A 23,137-nucleotide genomic window follows, 5' to 3' on the forward strand; every position below is an offset into this window, starting at 1 on the left:
GATTCCGGTTAGTTTCTACAAGGGTCCAGCAAGACTCCGTAAACTGTCACAACAACTGTCACAACACCTTTTGAGGGTGCGACTTTTTTAAGGGTCCGACAAGACTCTATAAACTGTCCCGACATTGATTCCGGTTAGCTCCTTCATGGGTCCGACAAGACTCTGTAAACTGTCCCGACATTGATTCCGGTTAGTTTCTACAAGGGTCCAGCAAGACTCCGTAAACTGTCACAACAACTGTCACAACTTTGTCTGCTACAACGGTCCGACATGACCCCATAAACTGTCTTCTACATCGGTCTACCATAACCATACAGTCTTCTACAACGGTCTGACACGACCATACAGTGTCTCCTATCCATTTTTTATTTTTCAGATTATTTTCTTGTTTTGTTACTCTCTCCAAACTCAAGTTGGTTAGTTCCTATCCCCCTTGAGTTTGCGGGGGGCTGTTAAAATCTACCATCACCTACTCCACCTACTACACCTACCACCACCTACTACCACCTACTACACACCTACCACTACCACCTACTACCATCTACTCCACTACATCTCCTATATAAGGAGCCCCTCACCATTTGTAATATAGAACAATAAATCAATAATACAATTCTCTATTTCTTTTTTTATACATTGAATTTTAACAAATTATTTTTTAAAACAATTTGCAAAGAAAGTTTTACGTATTTTTCGAAAAACTGAAGTGTAAAATAGAATCAAAATGTATATATGGATTCACAAGAAAAACAGTGTATTCTTGAAGGATGAACGAAAAATAATGGGGCACACAACCTATTTTTTCTTTTATTTATTTATTATGGTGAATTCTAAATTTACAGATATCATTTATTGTATAAATCTATATAAGAGGTGAAAAAAATCGATAAAATTTATTTGATGATATACAATAATCCTTTTAAGTGAATATTGTTCTCATACTTGACCCTTCCCTCGCCTCAACTCGTCTTGGTTATGTGTAATTCCGTCATGACCAATTCATTTTATAATTTATATTTTTAACATTGAATTTAAAGAATGTGATTTTTATAGTCTGGAATGACAAATAACTTACAAAGATCAAAGTACACAAAACTCCAAGGTCCTAGAATTTAGTACAATAAAACATAAAAAGAAAATGAGAGAAAAACAAAAAGAGCCATAATAGAATGTGTAATAACATCATTATCTATACAATGAGAGTCTCAATATACAAGAAACTAAAGAAGTGCCATACAAGAAACACAAAAAACGAAATAGGATAAGAATGGAAGCAGAATAATGTTGAATGAAAGAGAATAAAAACAGAATAATGTTGAATGAAAGAGAATAAAAACTAAATTATTTTATACGATTAGATATTAATAAACATCTATATTAAAAAACAACTATGTTAGGTGGCTAGAATTTTTTTGGCTCGAATGTCTTGAAACGACATTATTTTTAGTGTAAAACGACGTCGTTTTGACACATTCGAGTCATTCGAACCATATAAATTCGAGTCACCAAGCATTTTTCATTAAAAAAATTAAAGTATTTTTACAATATCACACATTTCAAGTCAAAACAGGTCACTCTTTCCCATCCTAAAATTCCATCTAATTTTTTATTTTTTACTTTTTAATCCAAATTTATTTTATTAAAAAAAACTCCCAAATGTGTTTAAAAGCAGGTGCGGAGCCAAAGAAGACCTAGGGGGTCATGTGCCCCCCTCAATTTTAAAATTTTGTTGTTTTTGTTTTTGTTTTGTGATTATATACAAAATGTATTCTTTTTTTTTTCTTAACATATTCTTTGACTAAGAATTTATTGTATTGTTTACAATAAGTAGTTATTTGATACTTTGGAAGCACTATATGGTATTGTTTATGCAGTAGTCTAAATCAATAGTGAAGTGAGATATCTTATGGATTAAATATAATTAACTCATTATTTTTAAGTAGTTGACAGACTACTTAGTATGATTGGTGATTTATCATGCTTTGAGTATCACATAGGTATGATACTATAAGATTATTTTATAATTTTCATTCAAAACACATCATTTATAAACAATGACAACTCTTTAATATTTTCTGTGAAATAAAACTTAAATAGATTTTATAATAATTTGTGTTATAAATAATGTGTTTTTATTTTCTAAAATTAGAAATATTGATCCATAATTTTTAGTGCTAAAGTTACAAACTTACATCACTATCCCACACCGAGCTATTACACACTATTATAGAATTTTGATTTGTTCCTATTAATAATGATTTTTAATTTCTTATACTTAAATTTAACTCATAAAATTATTATTATTTTAATATTAGTCATGCTATGTTTTTAAATAAAAAATTATAATTAATATGTGCCCTTCTAACTTAATTTTTTGACTCTACCAAAGTTAAAAAGCTGATGAATTGAGATTTTTACCCACATGTCTCCACACTCATCTCCACTGTGAATTAGATATATGCAGACATTATAATCACACGGGCATGCTTCATTAATTCTATAATTCTCAGTCCATAATATTCATCCTCACAAAATCTCAAAAGATTATAAATAAGAAAGAAAAATAAATAAATAATCTCAAGTTGCTCATCTGAAACACATGTGGGTAAAAAGTGCATTGCTTGGACAAAAGAAATCATTAATTGGGCACTTTAGGATGTGGGTGTGTGTGCTTTATGTGCTTCTCAGATTTGGACAGGACCTATCATCCCACTTTGTGCTAGTTGCCAAGTTCTTACTCATTGGATTTTTTACTAAGGTCACGGTGCCAACTTCAATATAATTCATTTTTTTATTTTTTTTATTATATTATTTTTTTATAATTTTTTTATAAAAAGATAAAAAATATATTTATTTAAGTTATTCCAAACAACCCTTTAAAACTTTTGGAATTTTTTTTTTCTTTTTCTTTTTTTTTTTAGTAAAACTTTTAAAATTTTCATAATAATTCAATCAATAATGTTATAATAATCACAATTTTTCCTTATAATAATGTTATAAGTTGTCATAGCTATATTAGAATAATGAATATTGCTAGTTAAGTTTGTTTTTAATGTAATGATAATAACACCCATGATAAATCAAATGTGATATACAAATATAATTATTATAAAATTATTGAATAAAAAATATCTCAATTCAATCTCTTTCACTTTTTGTTTTTTTGTGGAGCAACATTTCTTTATTCTATGGAACTAAAGTTTTGGTTTGAAATTTTGTGCACGTGATTGGTTATATTTATATTTTTTATTTTCTTTTGTTGTGTGTTCTCTTAAATAAAATATTGAAAAGTTCAAAAACACATTCGTTTTCATATTATTATTTTTTTTGTATTAAAATAGTGTTAAAAATTTATAAAAAGTGTATTGTTTTAAAGAAATTTTTCTTTAAAATATTTATAGAAACAGCTCACTAAGCAAGTTTTATTCTCTAAAAACTGAAAAAATAAAATAAAATAAAACAACCAAATAGGTTTTATATCTCACCAATATGAGACAATTTTAGTTACCATTTTGAACAAGTTCACATGATGACTTTTGAAGTTAATGTCTAATTAACGCTTTAATGATTTTGAACAAACAATTATATGCAATCAATGTGAACACATCTAAAATAATGTGTGAATTCTTCTTAATCTTGACTCCAAGTTTACCAAAAATAATAGTTCAAAGCCATTTTCTGTAACATGTTTTAATGACATTGCTATTACTAAAATAAAACTGTTTTGAAACATCACAAAATAATTAGCCAACAGTAAAGAAAATTATACACCATAGATTTATTTTCTTTTCATATTCTCTAAACTTTAACCTGCATCACAATGATTTATTTTGTAACGTAGAGGTGGGAATTACAACACTACAATTATCAGTTATGATAATGGACGGATCATGAATTTATTTGGCAATGTTTGTTTGGTGATGATTGTTCTAGTAGTAGTTGTTGTTGTTGTTATTATTATTATTATTGTGTGTTTTTTTATTTATTTATTTTAGTTATAATAATGTCTATTGTCCTTTCTACCTGGAGATCTTTTTTATCCTTTTTGAAATCGTCCTGTACTTATATGTATTTTATTGGGCTACTTATTGCCGAATATAATAGGAAAATTCTAATATGCACAGCTTATTAGGGATATATCTTATGCACTTTTAATTATGTCATTTTTTTATTTAGTTATGACTCATAAAAACTTTAATTATACCTTATATTATGTTTAGTTATGACATTATTTTGTTTTTTCAATTATGACTTAGAAAATATGAAATTATATAATTTTATTCTTTAGTTATAAGGTACATATAATATACATCTTTTGAGGGGTGTGTATCATAATATATTAAGTCTAATGCTTTTTTATATTTAATTTATTGTAAAAGAAAAAAAAAACTGCAAACAAGAAACTAGTTCAAAAAGCTCGAAAAAAAAAAAAAAAGAAAGAAAAGAAACTAGTTCAAAGACGAAGAAGAAAACATGAAAAGGACACCTCCTTACATTTCAAAATGTATAATGCGAGTTAGTATTGATGAAAACAATTTTCAAGCTCATGTAGTGATTTATATGCCGAATTATTGTACAGGCTTTTCAATTAATTTTTATATATAATTAGAACTTATCCGATGTTGCACCCATTTCTCTAAAAGTCGGTTTAGATGAGAACAAACTTTTAAAAAAAATAAGAATATAATTTTGATTTCTCAAGATTTTACTATTTGGAATGGACTGAAATAGAAAATTAATTTTGAATTACTTAGTTAAGTAGAAATCACTTTTCAAAACGTAAGAATTTGATCACATACTATTCTATGATGAGTAATGTTGGACATCTTAAAAGTTTTATCAAAATTTCTATCAAATATCTCACATGAGTATGAACATGTGAGACATTCGGTAAGAATTTTAAAATTTTTACTGTCTCTAACATTTTTCTTCCATGATTTTTTAAAACTAATTCAATCATTATACAACAACATGCTTACAAAAATATTAGTTCTAATAAAATATTACTATAGATAACAAATTATTCTAGGTGAAGTTCGACTTTTCTAGAGCCAAGTACCCCTTGGACCAAAGACAATTTGCTCGGGCTCACTCTTCACCAACGCCTTAGTACCAAAGACAACCTCCACCTTCGCCATATCACCAGTGACTCTATCTGCCCTCGCTGCCTTATCCATCCTGAAACTACCACCCACGTCCTTAGGGACTGCAAATTTGCCAAACACTTCTGGGATGCTCTTCAAATCCCAACCGATGCCACTCCCTCTTTCGCCCACCCTCTCACTGTTTAGATTAAATCCAACTGTACCTCCAACCTAACCCACAACTCATCTGTAGACTGGTTAGTCTTTTTTCCCATCTCTTGCTGGTTCATTTGGAAAAATCGCAATTCTTGGTGTCTCTCCACCCCCAACCCTCACTTGTTCAACCCCTCCTTGGCCATTGCATCTGCCATTAAATGGCAACATCTCTCTCTATCCAAGCAACTACGCCCCTCTACACCATCCGCTATCTCTTGGCTCCCCCCCAAACCTGGCCTTTTCAAACTTAATACCGATGGTGCCTCAAAAAACAACCCTGGGCTTGCCGCTGCTGGTGGTATCATTAGGGACTAGACGGGTAAATGGATTTCTGGTTTCTGCCGCAACATTGGCCACTCGTCCAGTATCGAAGCTGAACTTTAGGACCTCGACTATTAGCCATACCTACCGCGAAGAAAACAAATGCGCAGATTTGCTCGCCAACGAAGGATTTAATCATGAGGGTCTACTTGTTTTTTCTACTATTCCTAATTGTATCTCCCTTCAAGTTTTTGAAGACGCTAGGGGTACTTTTTACCCTAGAAATGTAACTGCTTAACTATTATCAATCTAATTTCCATCCTTATTACCAAAAAAAAAAAAAAAAAAAAAGATAACAAATTATATATATAAATGGTCTGGTTAGTTTTAAATTGGATTTATAACTATAAAATCACAGATCGAACCATGAAATATAATTTGTCTATGGTAAAAATTAAGACCGAATTATACATTATTAAATCAAACAAAACCAAACCATACAATTTAATTTGAATCGGATTTGCAATTTTTTTCCGATTTCCCTCCTTTTAAAGTATATTTTCTTCTTTCTCTCATGGTCATATGCATAATTCAACTTTGTAATTTTCCTTCATCAATCGTCCAAATTCAGTTACCTTCATTGCCACCACCATCAAAAGTGCTCTCTTTTCAGTTCTTTTCTTTTCTTTTCTATGAACAGAAAAAAAGTACCATTATTTTTACCACGAAGAGGAAAAAAAAAAAAAAAAAGACAATAGATTCATGGACCATTGTGAGTCATCAGATTCAACCAGTTGAAGCATATGTATGTGTGTGGTGGTGGGTGACCACATTTGATCCGACAGTACTATGGATGGTTTGGGTTGGCTCTAGATCTTATTGATATAAAATAACAGTGATAGCTTTGGCATCTAGCGTAACTGAAACAAATTGTGTCAAGACTAACGATCCCCCAACACCAATAGTACACTAGATGAAATAGTTCCAATCACTTAACTTGCAATTCCTCGCTTGATTCCCAAACAGCTGTATTCTAATAAATATCTGTCATCCATACCTTGCTATATTCTAGCCTATCTTGGGCTCTATTTGGCGGGTTTAGTCACAGCAGGATTCTGTGATATTCCGATGAGAAATTTTTCAAGTTTTTTATTTTTATTTTTGTTTCTAATCTAAATTGTTCATATTTGTGGGAGCCCGCAAAAAATATCAGTTCACTTAGGTCTAATCCAAACAAGTCTTAAGAATAGACCACGACCAACAAAAAAAAGTCCACCAAACAAATATTTACCAAGTAAAGATCACACTTCTATAAAATGAAAGCAAGACATAGAAGATAGGGAAACTCTTTAATCTCTGCAACAAAACACAGCACACTCAATACCCTTAATTTTTTTCATCTTCTTTCTCTGATTCAAGTTAGTGTTCCCGGCTGGCAATTTCAATTGGGCGGCCCCAACTATGCTCATCAGTAATTTTGCTTTATACAAAATCAAATTCTACCCAATCTCTTTTTAGGAAAAGTAAACCCACCGTTGGGTCTTTATCTTCTTTCTATATGATTATTGCTAAAGTTCAACTTTAATATATATATATGTATATATATATATGCATTTATGCTCACTTATTGTGTCTAACCTTTGTTAAATACAGAGAATTGACCAAGTTTGTAGATATATGCGGATATGTATTTTTTGTAGGGCTGAGCAAGGAATCCGTGAAATCCGTAATCCGATCCAGTCCAATCCAATCCAGTAGGTTTGGATTGGTTTTTTGAATCCGTGGTTCGGTTCCGGATTGAAAAATTAAAAATCCGTAGTTCACGGATTGGTTCCGGATTGAATCCCACGGTTCCGGATTGGAACCGATCCGGACCGTATACAAATAGTCTATATTTTTATTATACACCCTCCTGCATAGTATCTTCTATTATTTCATATAAAATTTAAATCCAAACCTAAACTTGCATAGTATCTTCTTTTATTACTTTTGTTTGCTAGTGTTTAGTGTTAATTTGTAATGGTCTAAATACTTATGGTGGAACTAGTTTCTTTATGGTTGTTTAAATTCTAGAACAGTTTGTCGTTATTATGAAAAGACATATTGTTATTGTGAAACTAATATGGTGCTATATTTATATTTTTATGAAAATAAAGTGTTATATATATTTTTGTTATTTAATTATATAAATCCGTGGTCCTAAACCGATCCAATCCGTATTTAAATGGATTGGTTCGGATTGGTTCCATGATTTAAACGGATTGGATTGGTTCCAATTTTTCAGGATCCGTAGATAACGGATTGGTTCTGGTTTTACTCCAATCCGGTCCAATCCGGACCATGCTCACCCCTAATTTTTTGCTTCCTAAAAGTTAGAAGAACAAAACAATAAGGCTCCGGTCAAAACGGACAATATTGTGCTAGTAGGATTGGGTTGACTGCTTCAATATTGTATGATTTGTCAACTATATTATTCATGTAAAAAATCAAATTAATGAAAATTTTGTAACCCTATGATCAAATTCTAATTGTTTTAAAAAAAATTATAAAAATCATGTTAACCGTTTATTTTTTAAAAACATATGTACCTTGTTTTGGAGCTGTTGATGTCCAATCAATTTAATTTTTTTTCTATAGATGATCTATGCGATGAAACCCTATAATAAAAATAGTTTGAATTATTAAAATAAAAAAAAAACTCATAAAAAAACCCTCACAGTAGGATCCCTTGTTCCCTATTTGGCCACAATTTACCAAAAAAAAAAAAAAAAAAAAGAAAGAAAGAGAGGTAGATTACAAATATACCCTTTGAGTTTTGCTTAAAATAAGAATTGTTTCCTGTATTTTTAAAAATTATAGCCAGTCTCTTAAAGTTTTTAATGGCATAACAAATAACATATTTTATTAAAAAATATCAAGTCAATTAATATTTTTTTTATGATGTTAGAAATATATTTTAACTATTGATTTAGATTGTGGGGATATATTTTCTGAGTACCAACACGCGGCTAAGGTGACGCTGACGTGTCAGCCGAGGTGCCACGTGTCCTGGTCATGACGCCGAGGTTATCTCAGTGAGGCCGAGGTTACCTCCGAAGATATCGGAATCCGAGATAAGCGGATAAGGCACAAGAGTCCTAGAAATGGGGAAGACTATAGTTGGGAAAAGATAAGACTCATAGGGAGTTTATCCCAATCCTACTAGGAGTCCAAGATTAATAGTAATCCTAAGTCCATTAGAGCTAGGCTCCTGTTGGGACAAGGATTGAGTTAGCTATACAAGAGAGGCACCCTCGTGGGTCTAAGGTACGCAATTTCGTATTCTGAACAGTAAGATTTGCACTATTGAATATCTTTGAGAGATATACTGACTTGATCGTCGGAGTGCCCCCGGGTGGACGAACCACCGCCGGAATCTTCTCTTTCTGTTTCAGGTCAGTGTAACGCCCTCAAAATAATAACATTAAACCCATCAAATAAGACATTCATTGACATATGAAATAACCATATTCTTCTATTCATCAGAGTTTCATTACAAAAGTATTACATGTTAACAACAAAAGCACAATGCCCTACGGGCTTACAGCTTTCCAAGTTAACACTTGGTTACAACAAAAGAGTACTAACTCATTTACACATTAAGCCCTTGGCTTGAATTTACATGTAATACATCAAAAATAAAACGACAAAAGTATGTCCGCCTCTAGCCTCCCAAGCTATGTCCTTGGAGGTGGCATGCTACCTGTACCTGAAAATGATATTCCCATATAGGGTGAGCCACGGCCCAGTAGAAATACACTAAACCAACCATGAACAATGACTAAAAGATTAGCAATTAATAGATGGCCAACACTGATACATTCACATAAATCACATATTTATGTCATACGACTTATGAGTCCAAGTTACTTTTCATTTTCCCTTTTTCAACAGATAAGCATGTTAGCTCTATCATCATTTCAACAGATATGTATAAAAACTATATCCCACACTTACAGATAAGCATATAAGCTATATCCATATTCTCAACAGATATGTATAACGACAATATCCCACATTCACAGATAAGCATATAAGTTGTATCCACACTTCACAAAGATAAGCATATGAGCTCTATCTTCACTTCTCTAGACAAGCATATGAGCTGTATCTACGGAGTTCATCCCCTATCTTCTCCCAACACTATCCGGTTTAGAGGTACATCCCCTATCTTCCCCTAAACCGCGAAGTACATCCCCCATCTCCTCCTCTACACATAACGTATACAAACACATTGGTTCTATATACTATCACTCAATACATACAGTTAATGTATTCTATCAACCGTCAAATTCCATGACACATTCCATTGATTAGTTCCGTTTGCCTAATCATCATGCATTGTCTACAACAATCACGACTATCCTCCACCGATAGCCCAAAGCAATTATTTCTAAACAGAAAATAAATGCACAATTGGATATTCGATCAACATTTCATTTCAGTGAGTGATAAATAATTTAACTACACCCTTTAACCCCATGCATTCCCAATCTCAACAATTCCATTTCATTTCCTCATTTCTCACAATTAATTATCCCAATTAATCAATCAATGTAATTAGGTCATTTTCCATAATTAACATTACAACCCTTAGGTCCCATTTTCATCAATGATTCAACATTTATTCCATTTCTCTATGCCAAACATGCATCTAGGTTTATTATAAGTAAAACCCCAACTTTTGTAAAATAACACAAAAGCCCCAAACTCTCACCAAATTACCAGACCAACCCCAACATCTCAAAATACCAAAATTTAAAGACAAAATCCATAGAGAGGAGTAGGATATCCCTACCTCAAATTCGGAGCTCCAAGGGAGAAGATGACAAAACCCAACGTGCTCCAAATCTCGAAATTTTCAGATTAAAAAGTAGCTCTCGACGATCAACAACTTTTTTGTAAAGGCCAAAGATGAGCAAATCACTCCTACTAGATCAAAACCTAGAGAGAAGGTAGAGTTCTAGAGTGAGAGGCTCAACAATGGTATTTTTGGAAAAGTAGGAGAGAGAAGAGAAAGTGAAAAAGTGATTTGAAAAGTCAAAACACGGAACTTAAACCCAGTCGACCCGCTCGAGCATCAAACACCCCGCTCGAGCGTCACTCACAGACTCCCGCTCGAGCGTCAACAATCCCGCTCGAGCGGCGGATACACACTCCCAGAACTTTTACAGAACCAGGTCTTCGCTCGAGCTTCCAACTCCACGCTCGAGCGTCACTCACACAACCCCGCTCGAGCGGCCAACTCCACGCTCGAGCGTCCAACACTACACAGGAAATACTGGATGGGTGCAATTCCCGCTCGAGCGCCAGAACCCCCGCTCGAGCGGACAGGTCAAAATCTAGGCAACTAGTTTTGGTTTCTAAACTCAACCAACCTGTAACAAACCTGCCCAACACATCCTATAACTCAAGTACGAAGTAAAAAGGATGTAAACAAGATAATAATCAACTACCAACATCCACGGACACATGTCCGGATCGCTATACAACAAGGGTAAAATCCGGGATCGCTATAGTCAGCCAGGTGTCATCTATTCTGCCAGTGTTCTCCAGCTGAATACTAAGTTGGGCAGTGTGATTGGAAAATCACTCACATAATTTGGCACCGTCTGTGGGAAAGAAAGGAGAATAGATGGCCAGTAACGGACAAAAGGAAAAGATTGGGGATGACACTCTTGCTGGGAGTGGGAGACCTATTGACCTTGATGTCGAAGGAGACGAATGCAACGCAGAAACTTGTGACCAGAATCACGGAATGAAAGACGTCAGCCAAACTGGCGACGCACCAAAGAAACCAGATCGAAGTGGATACTACAACGAGGACGACCTCCAGGAATGGAAGGATAGGTGCCTGCGAAGGAACGAAGAGGTAAAAGAGATGGCAAACAAATTGGCAGACCTGCAGTCAGTCGTCAATTCCATGATGCAAAATAACGTCATGCAGCCACCATTCCCGCTGCAGGACACGCCGATTCCAGCGGCCAATGCCTAGAAGGGAGGGCAGAAACCAATCTCCGCAGCCCCTCAGCACAACGGGAGCGAAAGATACTCTCACCGACCTTCTAGGAAAGTCGGACGAAGAGAGTCAAGAAGAGAAGAATCACGGAGGACGCATCGCACAAAGGAGGCAGACCCCAAAGGACATCGGCACATTCAGGGGCAGGCACTGTGCTTCGACACAACTCATGGAGAATGGTCAAAAAAGACTCACCACGAAGCTAAAAGTAACGCACCAAAAAGACTGAAAGCAGGAGATAGTCGAGCTCCTGGGCGAACGAAGGAGGACTTAAGAGATTACCTCAAGAGGAAGCAACAGAATGCCGACGCCGAGGTAACCTCCCCAGATAAGTCGAGGACACCATTCTCGATAGAATTGGACAGGTTTGAGGCACCGAAGAGATTCAGTATGCCGAGGTTTCAAATATACGATGGTAAGTTAGACCACAACTTCCACATCGGACTATATTTCAACTCAATGGCATTGTATAGTGGGAACGAGCCGTTGCTCTACAAAGTGTTCCCCTCATCTTTCGGGGAGATTACATCAGATTGGTTCCAAAAATTACCAAAGGGAAGCGTGAAGACTTGGGAAGGTCTGGCCGAGATGTTTGTGGCCAGGTTCGTGACAAACAAGCTGCAGCCATTAAGGGTGGATGCATTGATGGCTCTGAAAATCATCAAGGATGAGGGCCTTAGGGCCTATGCAAAAAGATACTATGAAGTGTTCAACTGAATACCCAAATGCAATCAAGAGGTGGCGGTCGTATCTTTCAAGAACAGCCTGAAAGACAACTGTCCACTACGAAAGTCTTTGGCAAAGACATTGCCAAAAAGTATGAAAGAACTCATGGAAAGAATTGAGAAGTATGCCAGAGCCGAAGAAGACACGACGGGGACTAAAGAGATAAAACAAGAGAAAGGAAACGGCTCGCCGAAGCGAGGCCAAGGTAACAATGGATCAAGCAAACAAGAAATAGAACTGAGGGCCACACAGGCAGTAACAACTGTGTTCCGAATCCTGATTCCCAAAGTCCTGAACTGGATTCGGAACCAACCCTATTTCAGAACACCAGCGAAGGCACCAAGAGAGTTTATGGGAAGGAACGTTGACAGACATTATTCTTACCACAATGAAGATGGACACACGACTCAGGGTTGTAGAGCCCTGAAAACACACTTGGAAGAACTGGTGAGGCAAGGCCATCTAAGAGACCTCGTCGATGAGGTCAAGACAAGAGAAGAACAGACAAGATTGCCTCAGGCGCCAGCAGCTCCGCCTTTCCCAACACCACAACCTCAGGCAGGAGGACCTCGGGTAGTCAATGTGATTCACTCGAAGGTCAACGAGAATGAAATTAGGGGAGAGACCCAGAAGGTGAAACACCTGCAACATGTCTACCAAGTCGGGGAGAAGAGACATCGGGCAGAAGAGTGCCAAGAACCAGTAGTGTCCTTTTTGGAAGCCGACCTTCAGATGGTGCAACATCCGCATAATGACGCTTTGGTAGTATCCCTCCAGGTTGGGAAGTGCCAAGTAAAACGCGTCCTGATTGACCAAGGCAGCTCTTTTGACATTATGTATGTTCAATGTTACAAGGAGCTCGGCCTTCACCCAGACGACATGGAGCAATCCAATAGCTGAATGGTCGGGTTCAATGGAACGCCGACATAGCCACTGGGAACAACCAGCATGGAGGTGCAGGCAGGTGCCAAGAAGATAACAACAGAGTTCACCGTAATTGACACACCCTCCTCTTACAACATCATTTTGGGAAGGCCATGGTTGCATGCAATGAGGGCTGTTCCCTCAACTTTGCATCAACTATTGCGGTTCCCGACAGAGTATGGGATTGAGGAAGTTAGAGGAGATCAGCTGCAGGCAAAAAATTGCTCCATAGCAGCAATGAAATCCACCTGCAGCATTCGAGAACCAGAAAAGGCAGAGATCGAAGACGAGTACGTGGAGGTCCTAGAAGATGTCGGTAAGGAGCCAACCGAGAAGAGTGAAGAAGCACTGAAGAAAATCCTCGTCCAAGAAGAGGATGAAGAACGCTTCTTTCTTCTCGGCTCTGACTTAGCCAAAGAAGAGGAAAAAGAATTGAAAGCTTTTTTTAGAGCAAACATTGAGGTGTTCGCGTGGACGCCTTACGAAATGCCAGGCATCGACCCCGAGGTCACTTGCCATAAGCTGAACGTTGACAGGTCGACCAAACCTGTAATTCAACAAACAAGAAGACTGACGTTGGTACACGTCGAAGCAGTGGAAAAAGAAGTAGACAGACTTCTCAAGGCCAGGGCCATCCGAGAGGTAAATTAGCCGACATGGCTATCAAACACAGTAGTGGTAAAGAAGAAGAACGGTAAATGGAGGGTCTGTATAGACTTTACCAGTTTAAACAAAGCATGTCCCAAAGACAGCTTTCCTCTACCCAAGATTTACCAGCTGGTAGACGCCACTTCAGGGCATGGAAGGATGAGCTTCCTGGATGCATATAGGGGGTACCATTAGATAGCCATGTACCCCACAGATGAAGAGAAGACTGCGTTTATTACCCCTAAAGGACTGTACTGCTACAGAGTGATACCTTTCGGGGTGAAAAACGCAGGAGCAACTTACCAAAGATTGATAACCAAGATGTTCAAACACCTGATTGGCGGAACGGTAGAAGTGTACGTTGACGACATGGTCGTGAAGACCAAGGAACCTGAAGGTCATCTGGCCGACCTGAAAGCAATCTTTGACATCCTTAAGACATATCGGCTCCGACTCAATGCAGCAAAGTGTGCATTTGGAGTAGGATCTGGTAAGTTTTTGGGATACCTGGTGACTAGAAGGGGCATAGAGGCCAGCCCAGATCAGATCATGGCCATACTGGATTTAAAGAGCCTGACGTCGGCAAAACAGGTGCAAATGCTAACTGGAAAGGCCGCAGCCCTGAATAGGTTCATCAGCAGAAGTTCAGACAAATGCAAACCTTTCTTCAACTCAGTGAAGAAAGCCACGAACTTCCTATGGACCGAGGAGTGCGAAGCCGCTTTGGCCGACCTGAAGAAGTACTTGACCACAGCTCCAGTTCTTTCAAATCCAAAACCTGGGGAGGAATTGTTCCTGTACTTAGCGGTTTCAGAACACGCAGTGAGCGCAGTGGTAATCCGAGAAGAAAAATGGGAGCAAAGGGCTGTTTACTATGTAAGCAAAACCTTGGCCGATGTAGAAACAAGGTATTTACCCTTAAAGAAATTGGCACTGACTTTGGAAATGGATTCAAAGAAGCTGAACCATTACTTCCAGGCCCATAAAATTGTGGTGCTAACTGAACACCCCTTGAAGTCCTTGCTACAACAAGGAGACTTGACAGGAAGAATAGCCAGATGGGCAGTCGCCTTGGGCCAGTATGACCTGGAGTACAGACCCAGAAAAGCAATCAAAGGCCAAGTTCTGGCCGACTTCGTGGCCGAGTTCACGCCAGAATCCATCGAACATCGGGCTCCGTGGAGCCAGGGTGAATGATGTCCAAACAAGCAAGGAGAAGCCCAGCCAAAGGCGAAAGAACAAAGAAAAGAGGAAAAACTCAGACCCTGCAGCATTTACATCGGCGACTCCTTTCGACTGTTCATTGATAGGAGTTCAAACCGACAGGGAGCGGGGGCATGAGTAGTGCTGATATCTCTAGATGGACAGATAATGGAACAGTCCATTTGTTTGGGGTTCAAAGCCTCAAACAACGAAGCAGAGTATGGAACATTGATTGCAAGACTGAAGTTGGCAGTAGCAGCAGAGGTAGATGAGGTAATAGTCTTCTGTGACTCCCAGCTCATTGTCAACCAGACAACGGGTGAGTTTGCTGCCCGAGATAAATGGATGTCGGCTTACGCAAAGGAGGTTATCAGGTTGGCAGCCTTATTTCAGAACTGCCGACTACTTCAGGTTAGCCGAGATGATAACAGCCACGCCGATGCGTTGGCCTACCTAGCTAGTGCAGTACAACCTTGAAAAATAAGGACAATAATGATCGACTATTTGTCAGGCCCGAGCGTCGAGCCCCTATCCACTGAGCATGAAGCAATGTGCGTGGACATGGGATCAAGCTAGATGGACGCAATTGTTGCATTCCTAAAAGAAGGGAAGCTGCCAGACGATCACAAAGAGGCACACAAGATCAGATTGAATTCGGCAAGATTCAGTTTGACAGCAGAGGGGCATCTCTACAGAAGGTCCTTCATTGGACCCCTTTTAAGGGGCGTACATCCTTTACAAGTTGAAGATTTTTTATATGAAATTTATGAAGGAATTTGTGGAAACCACGTTGGGGGCAGATCACTCACCCATAGGACCATTATCCAAGGGTATTGGTGGTCTTACATGCAGAAGGACGCAGAAGCATATGTGAAGAAATATGAAAAGTGCCAGAGATTCGCACCACTGATACACCAACCAGCAGCAGACCTGAACCCTGTATCTAGTCCTTGGCCATTTGCCCAATGGGGCATGGATCTCGTTGGGCAACTACCCCAAGCAACTGGGCAAAGGAAGTACTTGCTATTACTTTACTAAGTGGATAGAAGCTGAACCCTTTGCCAAAATTCGAGATGTGGATGTAAAGAAATTCATTTGGAAAAATATCATCACCAGATTTGGAATTCCAAGAGCAATAGTTGCAGACAATGGAACACAATTTGACAGTAAGCTAATTAAGAGCTTATGTGCAAAGTTTAAGATCAAGAATTACTTTTCAACACCAAGTTTTCCCCAAAGCAATGGACAAGCAGAAGCATCCAACAAAGTAATTCTGAACGAGATAAAAAAGAGATTGCAGGCAGCAAAAGAAAAGTGGGTGGATGAGCTGCCTAACGTGCTCTGGGTATATCGGACTACGCCAAGAAGATCAGTAGGGGAATCTCCCTTTGCCATGGCTTATGGCACAGAAGCAGTTATTCCGCTGGAGGTCGGCATCCCGGAATCAGAACCCAGGGAGTAGAGAACGGAACTAATGATGTACTCTTAGCCCGAGATCTGTATTTTTTAGAAGAATGAAGGGAAAAAGCTGCGATTCAGCTCGCAGCGTACCAGCAGCAGCAGCTTGCCCGAGCTTATAACAAGAGGGTTAACCCAAGAGAGTTCCAAGTCGGCGACCTGGTCTTGAGAAATGTCGTCGGCAACAAAAAGGATCCCAGAGAGGGGAAGCTTGGCCCAAATTAGGAAGGACCCTACAGAATAATCTCGGTACTGGGTAATGGGACTTATCAACTTGAAGATAATGAGAACAAAGAGTTGCCAAAGCCTTGGAACACTTGCAATTTGAAATTTTTCTATCATTAGAATTCCTTTGTTTTTTTGTCATTTGTCGAAGTAAATAAATAAAAATTCAGCTTGGTTTTCTTTTCAAGATACTTGACATTGTCTCCAGAATACATGTATAATGAGAACCCAAGTAGAACTTAGGTTCACATGGGGGGCAGAGAGAAGCGAAATTATTGTTTAACACTTGTTGAAATTTGTGGACAATTTACAAGTTGAAGTTAAACCGAAATCATTGTTTAACACTTGTTGAAATTTGTAGACAATTTACAAGTTGAAGTTAAACCGAAATCATTGTTTAACACTTGTTGAAATTTGTGGACAATTTACAAGTTGAAGTTAAACGGAAATCATTGTTTAACACTTGTTGAAATTTATGGACAATTTACAAGTTGAAGTTAAACCGAAATCATTGTTTAACACTTGTTGAAATTTGTGGACAATTTACAAGTTGAAGTTAAACCGAAATCATTGTTTAACACTTGTTGAAATTTGTGGACAATTTACAAGTTGAAGTTAAACCGAAATCATTGCTTAAACACTTGTTGAAATTTGTAGATAATTTACAAGTTAAAGTTAAGCCAAGGTTAAACACTTGTTGAAATTTTATGAAAAAATTTACAAGATGAAACCAAGGTTATGCCAAGAAAAGTACTTGGGTACTTGCCGAGGTAAAACATCAGTTTGTATAATCGAGGTGTGTCACCCTGAGAAGATTGCACGAGGACTGAAGTATATATTAAAGATATGCAAAAATATTCCAAGTATGGAGGCATACAAAGCAAGCATGCAAGCATTCAAAAGCAAAAGAGTTGTTGTATTAAAAACACATCGGCAATGTGAAGAAGTTTACAGTACTTTAAAAAAAAAGAAAAACAATGTACAGGAAAAGAAGGGAAAAACGTAAGGCTAAGACTCCTCAGCAGTAGCAGTTGGTTGAGTTTGAAGTTCAGACGATTGTTGGGAAGACATCTCAGCAGCCTTATCTGCCGCAAGCTCGGCGTCAATTTCTGCAAGAGTTTCATCCAGGCTCTTGTCGGCAAGGGGAACGATGGCCGATGTCTTCTCAGCCGCAGCATCTTTTGGGACCTCTTCACCCTCCTCATCTTGAGTCAAGTCCAGAACTTGCTCATTCAGAGAAGGGGACTTGGTCCCAGTAGTCTCTTTTGATTTCCTCACCAAAACTTTCTCCTCGGCCTCATCCTCAGAATCAGATTCGTTGTCAGATTGACTGGGAAATGGAGTTGGAGGGAATGGCAGGGGAATGGCATCGGCGTTCCTCAAGGAGGAGTCCTCAGGGACATCAAGTTTCTTCAGCAAAGTCATCCAACCAAGAGAGAAACCCTTGTTGCATGCTTGCTTGACTTGCTTTTCATAGGCTTCCGTGACATCGGCCATGCCCTGGGCATACGCCTTCTCGTCGGCGTCCTTGATTTCGGCCTCTTTGGTGGCCAAGGCGTCTTGAAGCTCTTTTTGGGCCTGGGCTACTTTATCCTCGACCTCCTTCAGCTGGGCTTGAAAGACTTTGTTTATCGCCTCAATAGCACCAACCTTCTCCTCAACTTCGTCTTTTGCTTTAATAGCGACCTCGGCCTGGTCCTCTAGGGTCTTCATCTTGGATTGCAAGTTTTTATTGATTTTTTGAAGGCTGGAGACCTCCCTCTTCTTTTCGGATAGCTTCTCACGGTTCTCAAAAGATTGAACTGAGAAAGAATGGGCGTGCTGGATGGCCTGAAAGTAAACAGAACAAAAGTTGTTAGAAAAAATCACAAGTATGGAAAGAACAAAACAAAAGAAGAAGTTGCCAGATAAAGATACTTACTTGAACGGAACGTTAAAGCATCAGAGCGTAATTTTCATACTCGCTCAACTCGGCGTTTCGATCAAGATCGCCGGGGAGAAGCAGAGCAGTACTGAGGGCTACGCCGACGTTGATGTCCTCAGCGCTATCGTTGGCCATGATAGGCTTATCTTCCAGAGTGATTGCGGGGCCCATGGGGCATCAGGATTTTTAGACCCCGAGGTCGTTGCAGAAGATGACATCGGCCTTTTGGATTTGGTAGATTCAGATAGAAGTGTTTCAGCGGACCTTTTCGCAGGGACAGAGGCAATTTTCTCACTCGGAGCTAGTTTGGAAATTGGCAAGGTATCCTCAGAATCGATCTGAGGCACCTTTGCCTTTGGCTGAGCCTTTTTTATTTGTTTTGGCTTTGAAAGAGGCTGGGTTTGTGTTGGCTGAGCATCAATGTCAGAAAGAGTGCTGGCTAAGAGATCTTTAGCAACCGGTTTTTGACGGCCCATCTCAGTAGCAAGAACAAGTCGTCGATGACGTTTTCGTTGAGATGGTGGAATCAGGTATGGAGCTGAGGTTGAAGGTTGCTCAACTGGATCAGAGGTTGATCCTTGGTCTGTCTGAGATGTGGACGCAGCTTGTGGAGTTGTGGCAGATGGTGGAGAAAGGCTTTTCTTCTTCTTTTTTGGGACGTCAGGGAGAGCTGACTTGTAAGTGGGGATAAAGTTGAGAAACAGAGGGGCCTTCCGCTTGTAAACTGGCAAATTCAGTAGTTTCTTCAAGTCTTTGCTGGGGAAGAAAGATTGACGAAAGCCCTTTGGTGGCTGAGGGAGAACTGCAAAACAGAAAGAAGCATAGACATTAGAGCAAGAATGTTGAAAACTTTATGCAAGAAAACAAGAAAACTTGTAAATGATGGCCCTTACCAGCTCCTTCCCCGAAAACTGTTCGACTTAAGGGATAAAGATGGAGGTCATCGTTTGGCTGAAACTCCCAATTACCCGAAGCGATAAAGTAATCATCACCCACTCCCTTGTTGGAGTCAGGGAGGTCGACAACAATTTTGTATTCAGTGGACCTCGGCTTAAGGTAATAAATGTGACCTTTTTCCGATTTCAGGCGACACATGGTATAACAGTACTGGAAATCGGCAAGAGTTATCCTAGCACTCTCTTGTTTGGCTAAAGTTATGGTACCATTAATAACTCGGTAAGAGTGGATGGCAAGTTGCATTGGGTTCAACTTATAGAAATGAAGGATTTGACAGAAGAAAGGGTCAAGTGGAAACCTAAGTCCACACTCAATAAATGCAAACACTGGGAAAGGCATGAGGTTTTCATCGGGCATGATAGAGTCATCCTCCCCAGCTAACCTCAGATGAACGTCGGCCGGGATTTCGAACTCCTGCCTAAAGTAACCTAATTTTTTCGGGGTGTTTACCCTATATTCCCACATACCCATGACGTCGGCTTAAAATGGAGATATTGGATTTCAGGAAGAAGTATTTTTGGAGGGTTTAAAGGACCTCGGCTAAAAATCTACAAATATGCTATAATAAGGGTTTGTATAGATCTAGAAGGAATTCATTTAAGTTTTTCCTAGAAATTGTGGGTTCTACAAACAAGTCCCAAACCTAAAGCTATGGACATAAAGATTGAAGGAACGAATCTGGAAAACAGAAAAACAGGGATCCGTTTCAGAAACAAGAATGGTGATGAAGATATCAAGAAATCAAGACAAAAAGATTGCACAAGTGTATCAGGCCAAGAACAGTGGCAGAAAGCAACAGGCATGTGAACAGTGCGAGTGTTCAAGACATGGACAAAGAGCAAAATTATGAAATAAACATGTTCAGATACATGATTCGCAAATCAAATATTCGAGTAAAACAGCAATGGCAACTAATGATGAAACAGAATTTTATGGAACACAACAAGAACTGAAAACCAGAAGGAATGGTGACTTACCAGAGAAAAGAAGCCGATGCTTGAGATCGCCGAAGTCAGAAGAATGGCGGCAGTAAAACAGATTGGCAAGAACCACGCCGGAAGAGGTGAATGGTAGCGATGGCAGAGCTTCAGAGCTTGGAAAAATGGAGGATTGGAGAAAGCTAGAGAGAGAAAGAGTTTTGAATAAAGACAATGTAAAGTAAAAAAAATGAAAGGGGGCAATAAGTTTTGTCAAAAACTTGAAATGGCGGCAAAATAGGGCAATTAATGCGCCTGGAATAGCGAATGCGTCAGACGGCGCATATAGACGCGAAACAACTTATAAGCGCGTCCAGAGTACGATCCAGTAAGGAGAAAACACGTGGCTAAATGGTTGAGTTATTATGCATAACAGCTCATACGCGTGAAGAAGCTCTTGGAATTCTTGATCTCTAAAAAAGACAGATTGGCCTGTGATGATGATCTCGGCTAGGCTGATGTACTGGCAAGAAGGAATGATATAGGTTCCATCACCTCAGAATGCCGAGGTAATAGAACCTAGGGGGCAGTTGTGGGGATATATTTTCTGAGTACCAACACGCGGCTAAGGTGACGCCGACGTGTCAGCCGAGGTGCCACGTGTCCTGGTCATGACGCCGAGGTTATCTCAGCGAGGCCGAGGTTACCTCTGAAGATATTGGAATCCGAGATAAGCGGATAAGGCACAAGAGTCCTAGAAAGGGGGAAGATTACAGTTGGGAAAGGATAAGACTCATAGGGAGCTTATCCCAATCCTACTGGGAGTCCAAGATTAATAGTAATCCTAAATCTATTAGAGCTAGGCTCCTGTTGGGACAAGGATTGAGTTAACTATAAAAGAGAGGCACCCTCGTGGGTCTAAGGTACGCAATTTCATATTCTGAATAGTGAGATTTGCACTATTGATTATCTTTGAGAGATATACTGACTTGATCGCCAGAGTGCCCCCGGTTGGACGAACCACCGCCGGAATCTTCTCTTTCTATTTCAGGTCAGCCAGGTGTCATCTATTCTGTCAGTGTTCTCCAGCTGAATACTAAGTTGGGCAGTGTGATCGAAAAATCACTTACACATAGATAATTTTTTTATTGTGTAAGAGAATAATTAATTTTTTTTTATTTTTTCTGCTAATTTTGTTAAATAAAATTTTTTAACAAGGAGATATTTGTAATATTCCAAATCACATGAGACAATTTATATTTTAAGCAAACCTCAATAGGTTTATTTGTAATTTATTCTTACAAAATAATAATAAATAATAGTGAATTTATTTTTTAATTTTTTTTCAAAAAATATTATCTTTTTCAGTCCATCTAATCTAGAAGGATCTGTTTTTTTTTTTAATTTCAATAAAATTTTATTAAATACAAAATAAATAATTAAATAAATCAAAATTTTTAACCAACTCAATTAATTGTTATTTATTGTTGGCAAAATCATCACCTCTTTAATGAGATTCCTCTCTCTAGGTTTCAACCACCATGGATAGGGGTGTAGAAATGGTTCGCTCGCCTGAGATCCGACCTAGCTCGACCCCTTCGGGTTAGGGCCTAGGCCATGCTTTTTTTGGCCCAACTCGGTCCGATTGGCCACAGTGGAGGTCTGTCTCGACTGGCCTAATTCAGGCCCACTCTAAGGTCCAACCTGCTCGACACCTAACGTTATTTTTAAGCTATTTTGATAAAATAAAATAATTGTCAAACCATCCCGGCCCGAATTTCCCTAGGCATGGGTTTGGGTCTACGTCAAGTTTTGCACAAATAGATCAACCCGGTCTAATTTTTGGCAAGAGCCTAAAAGGCTCGAAGGTAGGTTTGGTCGGGTATGACCAAATTTACACCCCTACATTAGGGATGTGGTCATAGCCAAACACAAACTACACCTAGCATGGCTGATCTGGGGCCATATGATAGTGTCTATAAGTTTAGTTGCTAAAGATTAGGTGGAATTTAGTCAATTGTATATTTTTTCAAAAATAATAATAATAAATATATATATATATATATATATATATATATATATATATATGTTTCATGCTAGTGTTTCAAAAACAAAAACAGAAAACATATTTGATGAGTTGTTGGAAAGGATAGTTGGAGGTGGTGAGGGAGAGAATGGGAAATAAAATTTTGTTTTTTTAACTTTCTTTACATAAATGAAACCACTCGTATTTTTTGAAATTTTAAAAAATTTTAAAACTGGTGCCATTTTTTCCCAAATGAAATCAATTATGTCTCAATTTTTGTTTACAAAAAATATAAAATTGTGTTTATTCTTACAAAAGCCAAAACTAATAAACATGTTTAGCCGATTATTGAAAAAGGTACCGAAAAGGTAGATGGTCGGCCAGTGAGGTGGAAGTTAGGAGATGGTGACAAGGAAGGGGAGGGTAGCGGCTGAAGTCAAAAGATCTATAGCCAAAGGTAGTGGTCGACGAGTGAAGAGTTGGCCATTGGAGGGTGGGGTGGCTAAAAAT

General features: G+C 38.3%; 1 protein-coding gene across 1 annotated transcript; it reads right to left on the bottom strand.

Moving 5' to 3' along the window:
* Positions 1 to 17,702: 17,702 nt before the first annotated feature.
* On the bottom strand, positions 17,703 to 22,196 carry LOC145792860 (uncharacterized). The gene is made up of 2 exons (XM_082874646.1): positions 18,725 to 22,196; positions 17,703 to 18,633 (listed from the first exon to the last, which is right to left on the bottom strand). Exon 2 carries the CDS (start codon positions 18,514 to 18,516, stop codon positions 17,812 to 17,814), a length of 705 nt encoding a protein of 234 aa, XP_082730772.1. The 5' UTR covers positions 18,517 to 18,633; positions 18,725 to 22,196; the 3' UTR covers positions 17,703 to 17,811.
* Positions 22,197 to 23,137: the final 941 nt, after the last annotated feature.

This window comes from Camellia sinensis, chromosome 6, assembly GCF_055761805.1.
Source record: "Camellia sinensis isolate YWXY chromosome 6, ASM5576180v1, whole genome shotgun sequence".
In the NCBI taxonomy this organism is placed as follows: Eukaryota; Viridiplantae; Streptophyta; class Magnoliopsida; order Ericales; family Theaceae; genus Camellia; species Camellia sinensis.